Below are 15,185 nucleotides of genomic sequence, written 5' to 3' on the forward strand. Positions count from 1 at the left end.
TCAAAGACTGGAGGAAGAGGTTCAATGCCAAGTGGCCATAGCAATGAGCCAGGAACAACAAGCGCAAACGGTGCCTCCAGTGCCTAATGTCGCAGCCGATCACCTGTATCAGCGGAAAAGTAGCTGCGCTTCCACAGACGTCGCCGTCGCCGAGCCAACAGGGATCCAGGTCGCAGTTGAAGCATCGGCCCCGCAGCAATTTCCAGTGGATGAGATCACCCAGTGGACACCTTGTGACCTGCAGACTGCCGTTAAGAACTTATTGTTCACTGTTGCGTACGGTACCGCCATGCCAACCCAACCAGGCGACGTGTACCACGGGCAGCAAATTCTGCATGGATACACACGAGTTGGCATGGAGCAGGTGTGCCAGGGTTGGGAGACGCTCGAGCTTGATATTCCTGGAGGCGATGGGGAGAGGACACTAGCAGAAGCCATTCATGGCTACATCCTATGGGATAAGCGCTACATTGTCCTAAAGTCGGATGATCAAACACCAAGACTGGCATCTCCGCATGCCTCTCCAAGGCTGGCATCTCCGCAAAACTCCCCAAGGGCAGCACTGTCTCGCCAAGGATCACCGACACATTCTCCATCACCATCATCTCATGCGCCGATGAACACTCAAGCGTCACCGTCGCCTCCATGGTCACCCCCTCCGCCGCCGGCAAAGAAGCAGAAATGGCCGCCGGCAAAGAAGGTAGCTGCACCGGCTAAGGAGCCTCCAAAGAAGAAGGAAAAGGAGAAGAAAACCAAGGAGGCTCCTATTAAACCCTGGGACATGAGCCTTGAAGAATGCGATCGGATAACTCAAGAAAGAGTTAAAGAGCACTTCAAGCCGAAGCCGAAGTCGGAGCCCGAGAAAGTCATAAATCTGATAGATTTGAAATTTTTTAAGGGAATGTGCGAAGCAAATAAGAGAAAATTCATTCCGAGAGACCCCCCTTCAGACTACGAACGCACAATTATCAAAACTACTGAGAAAAAGAAGAGACAATCAAAGTCGTCGTCGTCCGACGTTCCACAGCTCGGAGCCCAAAAGAAACAATCAATAGAGCCTCTCGTAGTGGGACAGACGACGCAAGAACAAGACTTTGTTACATTTTTGAAAGAATCAAACCTGACGGCGGCTCAGATTGCAGGGGGAGAAGATATTCCAAAAGCCGATGTGGTCGTCAAATGGACGTTTGAGATCGGCAAAACTCTTGTACCCCCCGAAGTAGTGTCTGTGCTTCCAACGCAAATGTATAAGCTGTACCAGCACTACATGTGTGCGATGGCCGATTGCATCTTCATGCAGGGCGCAAAGATTAAAGATGACGATTTCTTACGGGGGGAGGCCATTATATGGATAAACTGGGAAGAAATTTACCAACTATTCCATCAGGAGGCCCTCGACATCTCTATGGTCGGCTTGTCTCCTTACGTATTGTTTTGCATGATCTCAACATACTGAACCCTTGATTTATTCGGTATCATGTAGAATGGAGATACAAACTTGCAGGAGAAAGGGATACTCTCACCTCGGCTTCATCGACCCAATTACTTGTACTTGGAGGCTTCTACGCGACAATTCCGATGAGATATTCCAAAACTTGTTCAAGTACATAAGCGTTCTTCACAACAAGCAAATTATATTGTTTCCTTACAACTTTGCGTGAGTGATTCCTTCCGTCTAACTCTTTCTATTCTGTAATCGAATTGTTTAAACCTTAACTACCAAGAACTGCTCCGTATAATCTTGCAGTGAACACTGGGTCCTAATTGTCATAATTCCCGAGAAGAGCCTACTCGTGGTTATGGACTCATTGAGGAGACCTCCAAAACAATACGAAAATCTTCTTAACATGATGAAAAAGTAATTCTACCACTATTCCGTCGATGACCGATAATTTGAATCACTTTGTTACTTGACTATAATTGTTCTAATCATGCACAGGGTTTGGAAAGAATTCACTAAAAATCATCCAGGCAAATTTGACAAGGAATTGAAGATCAAGACAGATTTTGCGGTACGCACTTGGATGATTCGTTGCACGATTCATTAGTTTTATTATATATTCATGTAAATACCTGATAATTTCTTCTCTCTTAAAGTGTATGAGGCAGAAACAAGGCACTGTATTGTGCGCATACTATGTATTCGAGAACATCCATGGTCTGGTAGGTCCTCCAAAGGGCTTGACAGATTAGGAGGAGGAAGTAAGTAAAAAACTTGTTAATATTTGAACTCGTATTTTAATTAGTCGAAATTAATTATCCCCTTTTCCATAGGTCGGGGAGATGCGCGATAAACTCATACCGGAGGAAAAGATTATGGCGATTCAAGAACAATTCTCCGGATTTATTGTTGAGCAAGTCATCGATCCAAAAGACGAATTCTACTATGATGGAATATCTAATATTGACAATCACAGCAAATATGACAATATACGCATATATATGTAATTAAGAACGAATATACCTATGTAAATATATATGTGTGTCTATGTATTAAATTTCTATTTATGAGTATGTATGTATGTATTAAATTTCCAAAAGGCGAATTCTACTATGTAATTAAGAACGAATATACCTATGCAAATATGATGGAGTATGTATGTATTATATATATAAGCACTCCAATAACATATATGTGTATATATATATATATATATATATTTATATAATATTAGTCCTAGACATTTTCATATGTAAAGGAATTCACATGTATAGATATGTGTATACATACACACATATATATATATATAAGTGAATTAATTTATATATGAAAACTATCTAGGACAAATATTATATAAGTAACTATATATATACATGTATATATTAGTGGAGATCATACACACTGAATTCCAATACATAAGTTTAATTGAAATGCAAAAGTATAATTGAAATAGAAAAAGAATTGAGAAAAGGAAAACATGAAAAAAAAAGACATTTTGTCCCGGTTGGTAACACCAACCGGAACAAAAGGGTGCGCCAGCCACGTGGGCGCTGGCTGCACCTTTTGTCCCGGTTGGTGGTCCTCTTTTGTCCCGGTTGCCAGACCCAGGACAAAAGGGCACCCCCTTTTGTCCCGGACTGGCGTTCCCGGTTGGGAAACCGGGACAAAAGGGGTTTCCCAACCGGAACAAATCAACGTTTTTGTAGTAGTGAAAGCATCTTAGTTATTTAGGACCGTATTAGGTCAAGATCGCGAGTGATCACTCAAGATGTTTGGAAATTTAAAAGGGACAGCCCCCATTTTGGGGTTACATTATTTGGTCAGTTCTAAAAGAAAAGAAAGCAAGAGTGGGCTTGGGCAGCCAAAAGTTTAGGCTGCTCCGAGCTACGGCTGACACTACCCATTTCGGGGGCCAACGAGTATTAGCTTTGGAGATTATATATCGGAGCCGGTTTGACGCGACGTGACAAGCTATTTCGGGTGGCCAGGTTGAAGGTCGTCAATGATTTTGGTTGTGCGATAGCGTGATAACCTCTAAGTGGGGCTTAGTACGTACCAAATCTTACATACGGTCAATACATATATTTGAAAAGTTGAGTCGACAGTGTACCAAATTACATTGTTTCGTGAAACTAGATGTATGATGATGTGACTCGTCTTTCCATGCACTAGTAGCATGGATTTTTTTTCCTAAGCACGCAACCATAAGGGTGCTCCTAATGGGGTTAAAATATAGGGTAGGTAGATGAAGTCTCATTGGTCAGATGGAAGAAAGAGCAGCGCGCTACTGACTCACTCCTAGCTAGCTAAGCTAGCACGTCCTTCCAAAATCTTTCTCACAGGCTACGTGGCAGAGTACTCTGACATCTATTTTTTAAAAAATTATTTCTACGTTGGTGATTTTTCTGTCACCGTTGCGGACGCTCTAAGCGCTACTAGCTCGAGATGTACAACGATGTGGAAAGACAGTGGCATGCAGCTGATTATACGTACTCCGGCCCACTGTAAAAACAATATTTATAGCAGCAGATCACACTACTAGAAAATAAGCCTTAGGTAGGTACCGGTTTATCTCCATACCGATACTTTTGGGGTGGATAGAATTTATGAATGAGCCTTAGGTACCGGTTGGTATTATCAACCGGTACCTAAAGCTCTCCATAGGTACCGGGTGATAACTTTTATATTAATACCGGGTGGTACCACCAACCGGTATCTATAGACGAGCCTTAGGTACCGGGTGGTACCACCAACCGGTACCTATAGACGAGCCTTAGGTACCGGGTGGTACCACCAACCGGTACCTTAGTCTCATCCATTGGTTACTTCAAAACGAAAATATCTCCTTCTCGATCAGAACAACTGTGCAGCTGAGATGGTAAAAGAGCAATGTGCGAGGCTAGAGGTCGCGATTTCAAGTCCCAACCAAAGAGAATATTTTGCGTGAATTTTGAAGGCTTAGGCACCGGTTGTTTTACCCGGTACCAAAGACTCAGCATTTGGTACCACTTGGGGGTACCGGTTCAAAAAACCGGTACCAAAGGCTCCTTGCAACCGGTGCCTTAAGCCGATTTTCTAGTAGTGTCACCGTGCACACGGCACGCCAAGCGCTGGATGAAGACATGTAACCATAAGTCCCAGGCAGGCACATCCCTAGGTTGGTATGGTATATATAATCAATTTGATTGCGCATCAAGCCTCAGGTGGCCTTACTCAAGTAGAGGCAGCCCCCCAGTACTGAAGCTATCAGTTTCTCCCAACTCATTCGTCACTCCTGAGCTCGTCGTCCACACAATCGGCCTGCTGGTGTGTTTTTGCTTGTGCAAGGGTAAGCCATAGTTGTTGCAAACTTGCATATGTATATATATCATGTACGTGATGTAGATCTGTGATGCATGCTGACACGCTGTTACTGCAGACGAATCGTCTCGGACAGTCGGACGGAGCTAATAATGGATGATCATGTATCTGGAGTGCAAAGGCTAGTGCACCTGTGGAATAAATCAGGGATGCAAACCATGGTTCTTTTGAGCTTCGGCATGCAAGTATTCCTCCTTGTCTTCGGAACCATCCGTTGGCGTAGCTCATCTGCCTTTGTAAGGCTGAGCCTCTGGTACAGCCATCTACGCTCTGGGCCACCTATCTGCAGGCAGAGGCGGGGATTCAAGCGAGCACCAGCTGCAATCCTTCTGGGCGCCCTTCCTCCTGCTGCACCTTGGTGGCCCAGACAACATCACAGCCTATGCCCTTGAAGACAACCAGCTTTGGCCGCGCCACCTGCAGCGCCTTGCTCCTCCTTGCCTCCATATCCATGTTTGTTGTTGGCCTTGCCAAGTATGGTGAGAGGACATGGGCACTCAAAAGCAGCAGCATCGGCAGCATCCGAAGCAGCCTTAGCAAACTCGAGATGACATGGAATTATGACTTAGTAATTAAAACATGATCCTAATATGAGCGACGACGAGTACTTTTACTTACTTGTTGCTCACAGCTCTCTCCATCTCTGCAAGGCTGCATTACTTGACATCCCTGTCTCTTTCGATGAGTGGTCACAACACGGTGAGGTGAGCCAACGCAAGACTGTTGAGATGCAGCTGTCCCTAATATATGACGTCCTGTACACCAAGGCAGCGGTGATTCACACATGGTATGGCTTCTGCATCCGTATTGTTTCGGTGCTTGGCACGGCCACCACATTCCTCTTGTTCCACCTCCACCTTACTAGAAGCAGCGGAAGAGGAGGAAACAACAATAATGAGTACAACAGACGGGATGTGATCGTCAGTTATGTTCTGTTGGTGGGGGCGTTGGTCCTGGAGGCCATATCACTGTTCAAGGCTCTTGTGTCCACCTGGACACGTTCACTCTTGCACAGCCATATCCATAGCCACAGGGGACGACACCGTGCCCTCGATTTTCTTGGCGAGCGTGTGCAGCCAGCACGCAGCCGACTGTGGCAGGGCTCCATTGGGCAGTACAACTTGTTCCACCTGTGCACCCGTGACAGTAACAAGCTTGGAAGCAGGCTGGCCAAGAAGATGGGGCTAGCTGGAGGATTGGTGGAATAAGCTGCACTTTACGGGCATTTTCACGCCCGACGACGACTTCTTCAAGAATTTGGTGGTTCGAGCAATAGCGGGACAAATGGCATTCTCAACTATTATTATCCCAAGAGGCACATCAATTCTCAAGGAAAAGGGATTATCATTGGAGTCTCTTGGTCTTCATCCAGAAGTGTTTCGGGCGCGAGACCATCCTCATTTGGAGCATTGCAACCGAGAAATTTATCTACTCAGCCGATCGAGCACAAACAAGAAGAAGACGAAAGAATACAAGGACATAAGCGCAAGCTTATCCAGGCTATTGAGGTGCTATCCAACTACTTGATGTTCCTCCTTGTCGTAAAACCTGAAATGCTGCCTAACCCTAGGCCCCAAGAGGCACATGCCGGTGTGTGCCGTGTTTTGGACAACATATGGAGCAGCCGTCATCATGGTGATAGTGAGGGTAACTCAAGTGCGGCATCATCGCATAAAAGTTGGAACCCTTTCCATATGCTTAAGGAACAATTTCAAAGGCTTAATGAATTGTTCCACCAGGACGGTCCCAATGCGTCCAGCAGGATCAAACAGAGGAAGGAGCTATTTTCGAATATGTGGAATAGAGGGTACGACGAAAAGGTACGTGTACCCTCATTTAATTTGTTTCTTTTTTATTTATTCCTGTCTCATTGCACTGATTTTTGTCAGTTTCAGTTTAATGGTATAGACGACGACCACGTTCCTGTATGCAACATATATAGGACTACTTATTTCATTAGTTAGTGTAGTACCTGCGCACATGCATGCCTGAAAATTAGTAGAGACCATCTATTAGATGAGTTTCAGTTTTCGTCATATATACCATCGCTCACGTAACAACAGTACCAGCTAGCACAGCACGTACTTGAATCGAATTCATTTCGAATATTCAACATTTATTTAGGCCATTGTTGTCATACCATCACTTTCTAAATAAGTATTGGGTTCAATTCGTACAGGCCGTACTAAGTAATTAATTCCTCTCTCTCTCGCGCGCTCTCTCTCTCTCTCGCTCTCTCTCTCTCTCTCAGTATTATGGACCCTCGGTTACCAAGCCAAACAAATACAAGGCTGTCTACGTTCGCTGGTGTGCAAAAAAAATTTGGAAAGCACTTGCTGACAAGATGGAGTTGTGTGATATGTTACCGGTGTGGGTGGAAATGTTGCTGTATGCTGCGGAACGCTGCAGCTTTGACTCCCACGCCAGGAATCTCGCTCAAAATAATGGCGGCGAGTTCGTTACTATACTGTGGCTTGTGTTCAAATATCATATACTAACTGCTCAAGCTCATGGCCAGAATTTTGTGAAACTTAAAGAAGCTGAAGAAGAAGAGGAGGGAATAGGTGAGGAGGAGCTGAAACAGTACGATGGGTCTGACCCGACCAAGCCTCTGCGCTCATGGCCATCAAGGGCAAGATTTACGACGTCACCAAGAGCAGGTCTATTTCTTACACCAAATATATACCCCAACATGCATGCATTCCCCTTGTTTTCCTCAGTGATCGATCAAACTAATGGGTTCGTGGCATTTGTCCATTAATTCTCCTAGCCTGTAGAAAAAGTAGGGCTCTCGAGATCTTGGAAGCGGTGTGAAGTTTTGCTGTTGTGGAGGAATTAGTTCTTTCAGCTGAACCTGTTGCCGTCCTTTCCTATTTTTGTTATCTTTTTCGTTTAGCGGCTGTAAATTTTGCCTCAGCTCTGGCGTGGGTTGAGCGCGGTGGATGTTAAACCCTGGGCCGGTAAACTGAATGATCATTGTGGTCTTTCATGTTAATGAAAGGCCGGGGCGATGTGCCCTCGAACTCTAAAAAGCAAAAGTAGTGCTCTCTCGCTCGAGTCACATTATATTAGATTTGTCCTTAGACATGACAAGTTATGAAAAATTAGCTAGGCTGCATAATTTATTAATTTGGCTATGTTGATAACGCAAGTAACACTGCTTCCACAGCATCTAAAATTCTGTGATATAGTGATATACTAGTAGGTACCTACCTAGTTATCATTGTTCAATCCTTTGCACAGTCCATCTTTTCACTTGGGTCAAATGCAATGACCTGTTGTACCAGAACGGGGTATTGGTTGTGTATGGCCCAATTAAAGGAAAGTAGATATGCAAACACCCACGGAATAACTACTACTAGCCTATCTGATGGTGGCCTAGTAGTTTAAATTTCAATTCACTACGGGAAACGGCCAGTTTGCCGTGTGTCCAAACTTTTGCCGTGTGCAAATTTTCGAGCACACGGCAAACGGACTGTTTGCCGTGTGTCGAGCAAAACAACACACGGTAAACTGTTTGCCGTGTGCCCAGATCTGAGGCACACGGCAAACAACCCCCCCACCAACCCACCCACCCACACACTTAATCGGCACCACCTCCCTACCTCTCCTCCCTCAGATCTGCCGCCGGCCCCTCCTGGCCTCCACTCCTGTCTGGTCACCTCCCCTCCCCTACTCTCCTCTCCTCCCCTCCCCTCCCCTCTTCTGCCAAGCCGGGTGGCCCCTCCGCTGCCTCCCCTCCCCTCCCCCCTCCGCTCGCCCCTCACTGGTAGTGAGGAGCAGCGGCGGGACGAGGAGCGGCGGCGGCGTACTGGGAGCGCCCCCTGCCGGCAGCGAGCTCCAGGCGCGGCGCGAGCTTCGGCTCGAGCTTCGGCAGCTGTGGCGGACTGCGCGGCGCGAGCTCCGGCAGCGACGGCGGACGACACGAGCTCCGGCAGCGGCGGCGGACAGCGCAAGGTCCGGCAGCCACCTCCCGGCGCGGCCCTCTCACGGTGCGGCGGCCCCTGCTCCTCCTCTAGCGCGCGGCCCTCTCCCTCTCCTCTCCGGCCACCAGATCTGCGGCCCCCGGCTCCTCCTCCGCCGCGCGGCCCCTTTCCTCTCCTCTCCCGCCGCCGGATCTGTGGGCCTGGACCCTCCTTCCCCGGCGGGTGGCCGGATCCGGCCCGCCGCCGCTGGATCCCACCACGTGCCGGCCCTTCCCTTCTTCCCCACCGGGAGGGCGCACTGGGGGACGGCGACGAAGTCTTCCTCCGGTGCTCGACGTCGACGGTGGAGGGGGATATGGCTCCTGCGGCGGCGGCTTCTAGTGGTAGCTGTGGTGGCGGTCCGTTGGTGGCGGCGGTGTGCGGCGGCCGGCAGGGCAGCAGCGGCGGGGGTGCGAGCGGCGGCGGGGGTGTGGCCGGGCCCAATTTTTTTATTTACTGTTCATTTATTTTGCCGTGTGTCGGAAGCTTCGCCGTGTGCCATGAGCACTTTACCGACACATGTATGCCGTGTGCGAGTTGCCGTGTGTTGCACACGGCAGAGCTTTTGCCGTGTGCAATATGGGCTTTGCCGTGTGCCCCAGGCACACGGCAAACTACTCGATTCCGGTAGTGATTACAAGAAGAAGGATTCTAAAATATAGTAGTCCAAATAAAACCGAATGCAATATGATGAGCTAGTGCATGTTTTCAAATTCAAAACATAATACAGTTTGTTGGTTGATTTGTTTTATCAACTTTGTTAGGAATTTGAGGGTGTTGCAAGAGGTCCAGTTTCCTGTGCTTACGTCATCATGTAATAATCTAATAAGATGTAGTAGTTGTGCGGGTGGATCATGCATAGTACTTTCTTGGTGGATAATTAATAATAGTATTCAACATTTAAAACCATTTTTTGGCTGAGTGTTTAATTTTTTGCCATCATTGAAGTGGTACCCCTATGGTAAAACAGGATCTTGTTGGATCTGTTCTTTAGACATAAATATTTCATTGTGCTTGCAAATTCACAATGTCAATCTTTTCTGGATAGCATTATATTGCTGCTCATGCATGCAACCACCGCAGGCAAAGTTGAGACGAGGAATGCATGTGCAGTCAAGTACTGCTATGTTAATTTCCATCCTCAGATGTGAAATGCCATTGTTGCCTTCTAAGCCCAAAAAATCCCGTAACACCAAATTACATTTAAGTTTATGTACTCGAGTGTTGAATTTCACGTTTATTTTGATTTTTTTTTTGGCAATCCGCAGAACGTCCTTTGGCCCTGGTGGACAATACAGCTTAAGATGCCAACAGAGCCATAGCCAAGATGTCTTTCGAGCCAGAAGACCTGTCCAGTGACATCTCCGGTCTTGAGCCTTTCGAGCTGGATGCCTTACAGGACTGGGAAGACAAGTTCATGAGCAAATACCCAAAGGTCGGTTTCATCAAGAAGAGCGTCCCATTGCAGAGGGAAGAAACAAGAGCACTTCCCTCTATATAATCAAATACTATTTTCTTGTTAATTTTAGTTTTATTCTTATATGTGTCATTTTTTTTAGTTTTCAATCTCCTTTTTTCAGTTTCAGTTTACAGCCAAGTTTTTTTAATATTATTTAGTTTCAATTTGCAGTCAAGTTTTTTAAATTTTTTTAGTTTCAGTTTTCAATCACCATTTTAAGCTCGAATGTCTTCCTAAATCCTGCATATTCACACGGTTATCGAAGCACAGTTAGGGTTTCAAGCCACTCAGATTGCTCTCTCCTTCCTCAGGGGCTAAGCTCCCTTTTTATAGGGTGTAGTTACAATTTTCTGGTATACAAAAATACCCCTACGATAACTACGACATATGCCAGAATATTCTGCTCCCTTATATGTCCTCTCGGGGGCACTTGAATCTTTTACTTCTATAACCCCCCCCCCCCCTGCTGATGAGTCCTCGACGATCTTGTTGTTTCGGCCCAAGAAGAGGCCCAGCCACCGTCCTTTGACTAGACAACCTCTTTTCGGGCTTCGTAGCACTCACTGACCTTGCGCGGTCATCATGGAACGTTGGCCTTTGCAGTGCCTTCATTGAGTATCGGCCTTCGCACTATCTTCATTCGACCTTCATAGTTTTGCGGCCTTCGCACTATCTTCATTCGGCCTTCGTAGTTCCGCGGCCTCTGCACCGTCTTTAGGACGGTGTTGGCTCGAAGACTTCTGTCGGCTATTTTGCCGACACTGGATGCAGGCCTTATCGGGCCGTGCTTGTGCCAGCCCATCATGCTGGGATTGTGGCCCAAGCACGGCACTAAGGCCCCCGACACGGCACTACAAGTCATCGGGCTGTGTCGTGCTTGGGCCGTGCTCTAACAGACCATGCCCCGTGCCCCCCGGTAAGGCCCAGCACTACTGGACATGTATAGTGCATCGTCGCGCCACAAGAGATGAGAAGTGGCGGCTCTGGCCTCTGGGGTTCTCGAGGTGGAGGATTTGGAGATGATTTGGGAAGAACAGAATACAGAGGAAGATTAGAAGGGGTGATGCATGCGGACAGCCGGGGCGGGGCACGTTGAATTTTGACTGAGGATAGTCTGACAACAGACTTGTAGGGCACGAAGTGGATCTTTGTGGGATTCTACGTGTTGCCCCTTTTGTCACGCAGAAACGAGTGGATCCTTGTGGAGATTGTACGTGTTGCCCCTTTTGTCAGAGATTATTTCAAGGGAGGCGTTCCCGTGTCGCAGGAGACCTGGAAGGCCTTGGTCGCCGCACTCCGGCCGTCCTGCAGATGCTTGCCGGCAAAGCCAGAATGGATAGCGAACTCAAGTAGAAGTAGTTAATCGATGGTCGTCGCAGATGGGAAGACCTATCGATCGCAACATTTTGGAGAAGTTTTGCTCTGTAGGTGCTCGGAGGATTGCATTTTACGCTGGACTAGTCAAACAGGATAAGATTCCAATGTACACCTTAGCATACAACAACAACAACAACAAAATGTGCAATATACAACAATACATGGAGTTAAACATTGTACCCCCTGAAAGTTACATATGGGAACACACTAAAGATAACTAAGTTCCCTATTGCCATTCTCATGCCATCTACTGATGTACCTGCATGCATATCATCCCTCTATAAACCTCGCCACAAATAAACTTCTAGTGAATTTCCCTTTAAAACTTGCATCATACTCTTGCAGAAACGATGACATATTTATCCACTTTTTTCTCTGGTGGACCCAGCAGATTTTATTCGGAATCATGTCCTGGTTCAGATGAAAAATATGATGGACGTGCGGATGAAGAAACGAATGGCTTAGGTGGCATTTCCAATTCAGTGGCATTCCTCTCAAACATTTCTATGACCTTACTCATGGAAGGACGATGTCCTGGGATTGTTTGTATGCACCAGAGGCCAATTAGAGTCATTTTTCTTTCGATCTCTTCTGTCTCGCATGTGACTTCATATCTTTGCATTTCTTCAACTACACGATCATATATCCAATTTGGAAGGTAGAGTCCACTAGAATTTTTTGCATTTTCTTCAAAAGTATTCCTTCCTCCTACCATTTCAAGAAGCAACATTCCGTAGCTGTAAACATCTGACTTAGTTGACACGAGTCCAAATCCTCTTGAAAATACTTCTGGAGCAATGAAACCAATGGTACCTCTTGCTTCGGCCATTGAGAGGACACTATCCTTAACACTACAACACAGTTTGGCAAGACCAAAATCTGCAATCTTGGGACAAAGATGTTCATCAAGAAGGATATTGTGCGGTTTGATGTCAAAGTGGATAATGCGGGTGTTACAACCCTGATGCAAATACTCCAAACCTCGTGCTATTCCAATTGCTATTTGCTGCAACTTCTCCCACCCAATAGCCTGCCTCGAATTATCTGAATAAATGTATTTCTCCAGAGAGCCATTGGCCATGTACTCGTAAATAAGTGCTCGCTTGGATCCATGTAAACAAAAACCTATTAGGCTAACGATATTGACATGACATGTGCTACGGATGCTAATGACCTCGTTCAGAAACTCCTTTCCATTTCCTTTAGATCCTTGTAAGAGCTTCACAGCAACCGTGCGTCCATCTTCTAGGCTTTCCTTGAATACCATGCCATAGCCACCTTCCCCTAATTTATCCTTGAAAGATCTGGTTATTTTCTTCAGCTCTGAGTACCGAAACCTTTTCAGGGCCAGAGAAAGATAACTTCTCAATGCTTCTTCTGTTTCTGTTTCATCCCTAGAATACCGTTGGAGCTTGAAGAAGCCGAGATTTTTCTTCAAACAATATTTTATCCAGATAAGACATATGAGCGTGGTAGTCGCCGTAGCAGATAAGCAAACTGAAGAACGTAACACAAAATTAACGAAAAATAATTAAGATGTGTATACCTTATACCTACCAACTATAGATTAAAAAGGCTAGAAAGAGAACGTACCTATCAAAATTAACCTGATGTTACGCCTTCCATCCTCTGTGAAGATTTATATTCTGAATCATTAAAATAATCAACCAAAAGTTCACGGAAAGGAATATATAACGCAAAGAAGACTGTAATGTTAGATCCCCACAATTTGGTCAGTACTGTTTTTTGTTCTGCTAAGAATGCCAACATGGCGTTTAGGATGGGAATGGAGTAATCCATTGATAATGAATCCACCCCAGTTCAATTTCATTAACTAACTTTTCAGTTTGAGCTAGATGAACTGAAAATTAGTCTGTTCACCCCAGCGTTGCTACCTCCCTATGCGGCTTGTGAGGCATATAACTAATTGCTGTTTAAGTGATACGAGTATCTCCAGAAATTAATTTTCTGACACGTCTTGTGCCAGCAGCAGGTTGCTTCTCCACCACTGCTTCCAGCAATCCAGACCGGTTATCACCGCGACGACCCTGCGATCTCTTCCTCTTCAGTGCCAAGGAACATTCATCACCAGCGCTCGTTTGCCTCAGCCCACAGGGCTGGACCTGGACGACGACCTTGGTAGCTTGGTGTCCCTATCACTCACTACAGCGTTCGAGTTAATTAGTTGGCATGCTACTTCGCTGTTATATTGCCGTACCCTCCATGCAACAATTAATTGAGTATATGGCCAGGTATTCTGGCGTACTCTGCCCTTGTTTCTAGATCAAAACAACACGAGGACGAAGAACTTGCTGAATAAAAGTCTAGACTACTAGATCGAGACACGTCCCATTTGCGAACAGTACTTTCATACACAATACTAGTAATATTTGAGATAAATACCATCACACTGCACACAGGAATTTTACAAAGGTGTTGATATATATTGCGATGCATGGAAGTGAACATCATGTTGTGTGTTACAGTTTGTCATTCTTTGTATCATTCAATCTCATAGACTGTATAATAGGATTACCTGCTGGCGGCGATGGCTCCCATGTCAAGAGGAATCCGTCACTGATGAGTTCCTCGTAGTTGCTCGCGTTGGCCTTGCCAGATCCCCCACGCACCGGCACCACGATTGCATCGCACCCCTCGAGAAAGTAGCTGTCGCCCGCCGGCTCAGTGACGCGGGCAAACGTCCCGTTTCCGCACCTCGTCTCCACAAGCCCCTCTGCCGGCGCCGGCGGCTTGCTGCACTGGTAGACGATGAGCAGTTCCTGATCGATGGGACTGATCGAGAACGGGAGAGCGATCTTGGATGAGGTGTTGGCCGTAGGGAAACGGGGACAGCCTGTGCGGTTCAGATTTGTGAAGTCCTCAAGCTTCCGCATGTCCGCGGCAAGCAAGGAGCTGTTGCCGTAGAAGATGGCCAGGATCTGGAGCTTGTAGTAGCCGGTCCGGCGGTATCCGAGGTACGGAGTGTTGTTGTCGCAGATGACCTGGAAGCCAAGCGAACCGCACACGGCCTGCGTTGCCTCCTCCGGGAGGACGATCCCGAACGGCTCCGAGATGGTCAGGTTCCCGCAGCTGGCCGGGCCGCAGGCTCCCCCTCCTTGCGCGTTTGCCGGCGGCGCCGCCGCCAGCATCAGCGGTAACGACCAGACCACCCAGACTGGAGAGACGAAGGGCACCAAGCTCGGAGCCATCGGAGTGTAGGTGCGTAACAAGGTTTCTAATTTTCTATAATTGCAGAAGAGAGGAGCAAAGGGACGAATATAACGGAGGGTAGGTGACTGGTGAACTGGTGATGGCTTCCACGGCGGAGACAGGCAAAAGGACAATATAACGACTGAGGCGCTGTTTAGTTGAAACGCAAAAAAAAAAAAAACGAAAGAATCTTGCTAATTTGAAGTACTAAATGAAGTCTATTTATAAAACTTTTTACACAGATAGGTTGTAAATCGTGAGACGAATCTAATGATGCTAATTAATCCATGATTAATTCATAATTAGTGGATGGTTACTATAGCATCACTGTTGCAAATCATTGATTAAGTAGGCTCATTAGATTCGTCTCGCG

The 15,185-nt window shown here is 46.5% G+C and overlaps 1 protein-coding gene and 2 pseudogenes across 1 annotated transcript; 2 read left to right on the forward strand and 1 right to left on the reverse strand.

Annotated features, from left to right (window-relative positions):
- Window positions 1–5,391: 5,391 nt before the first annotated feature.
- Window positions 5,392–6,765, forward strand: LOC120700852 (annotated as a pseudogene).
- Window positions 6,766–7,145: 380 nt separating this feature from the next.
- Window positions 7,146–10,290, forward strand: LOC120700853 (annotated as a pseudogene).
- A 1,408-nt stretch (window positions 10,291–11,698) lies between these two features.
- Window positions 11,699–14,904, reverse strand: LOC120699015 (LEAF RUST 10 DISEASE-RESISTANCE LOCUS RECEPTOR-LIKE PROTEIN KINASE-like 2.1). Its single transcript, XM_039982853.1, has 3 exons — window positions 14,139–14,904; window positions 13,196–13,231; window positions 11,699–13,099 (listed from the first exon to the last, which is right to left on the reverse strand). Exons 1-3 carry the CDS (start codon window positions 14,809–14,811, stop codon window positions 11,997–11,999), a joined length of 1,812 nt encoding a protein of 603 aa, XP_039838787.1. The 5' UTR covers window positions 14,812–14,904; the 3' UTR covers window positions 11,699–11,996.
- Window positions 14,905–15,185: the final 281 nt, after the last annotated feature.

Source organism: Panicum virgatum, chromosome 3K (genome assembly GCF_016808335.1).
Source record: "Panicum virgatum strain AP13 chromosome 3K, P.virgatum_v5, whole genome shotgun sequence".
Classification (NCBI taxonomy): domain Eukaryota; kingdom Viridiplantae; phylum Streptophyta; class Magnoliopsida; order Poales; family Poaceae; genus Panicum; species Panicum virgatum.

What these genes read in the sequence shown, in the direction of transcription:
- LOC120699015 (XM_039982853.1), bottom strand. Translation starts at nt 14,811, where the DNA reads ATGGCTCCGAGCTTGGTGCCCTTCGTCTCTCCAGTCTGGGTGGTCTGG. An exon ending in GGAGCCATCGCCGCCAGCAG is followed by an intron (nt 13,232 to 14,138) that starts GTAATCCTATTA and finishes AAATCTTCACAG; the next exon opens with AGGATGGAAGGCGTAACATC. An exon ending in CATCAGGTTAATTTTGATAG is followed by an intron (nt 13,100 to 13,195) that starts GTACGTTCTCTT and finishes TACGTTCTTCAG; the next exon opens with TTTGCTTATCTGCTACGGCG.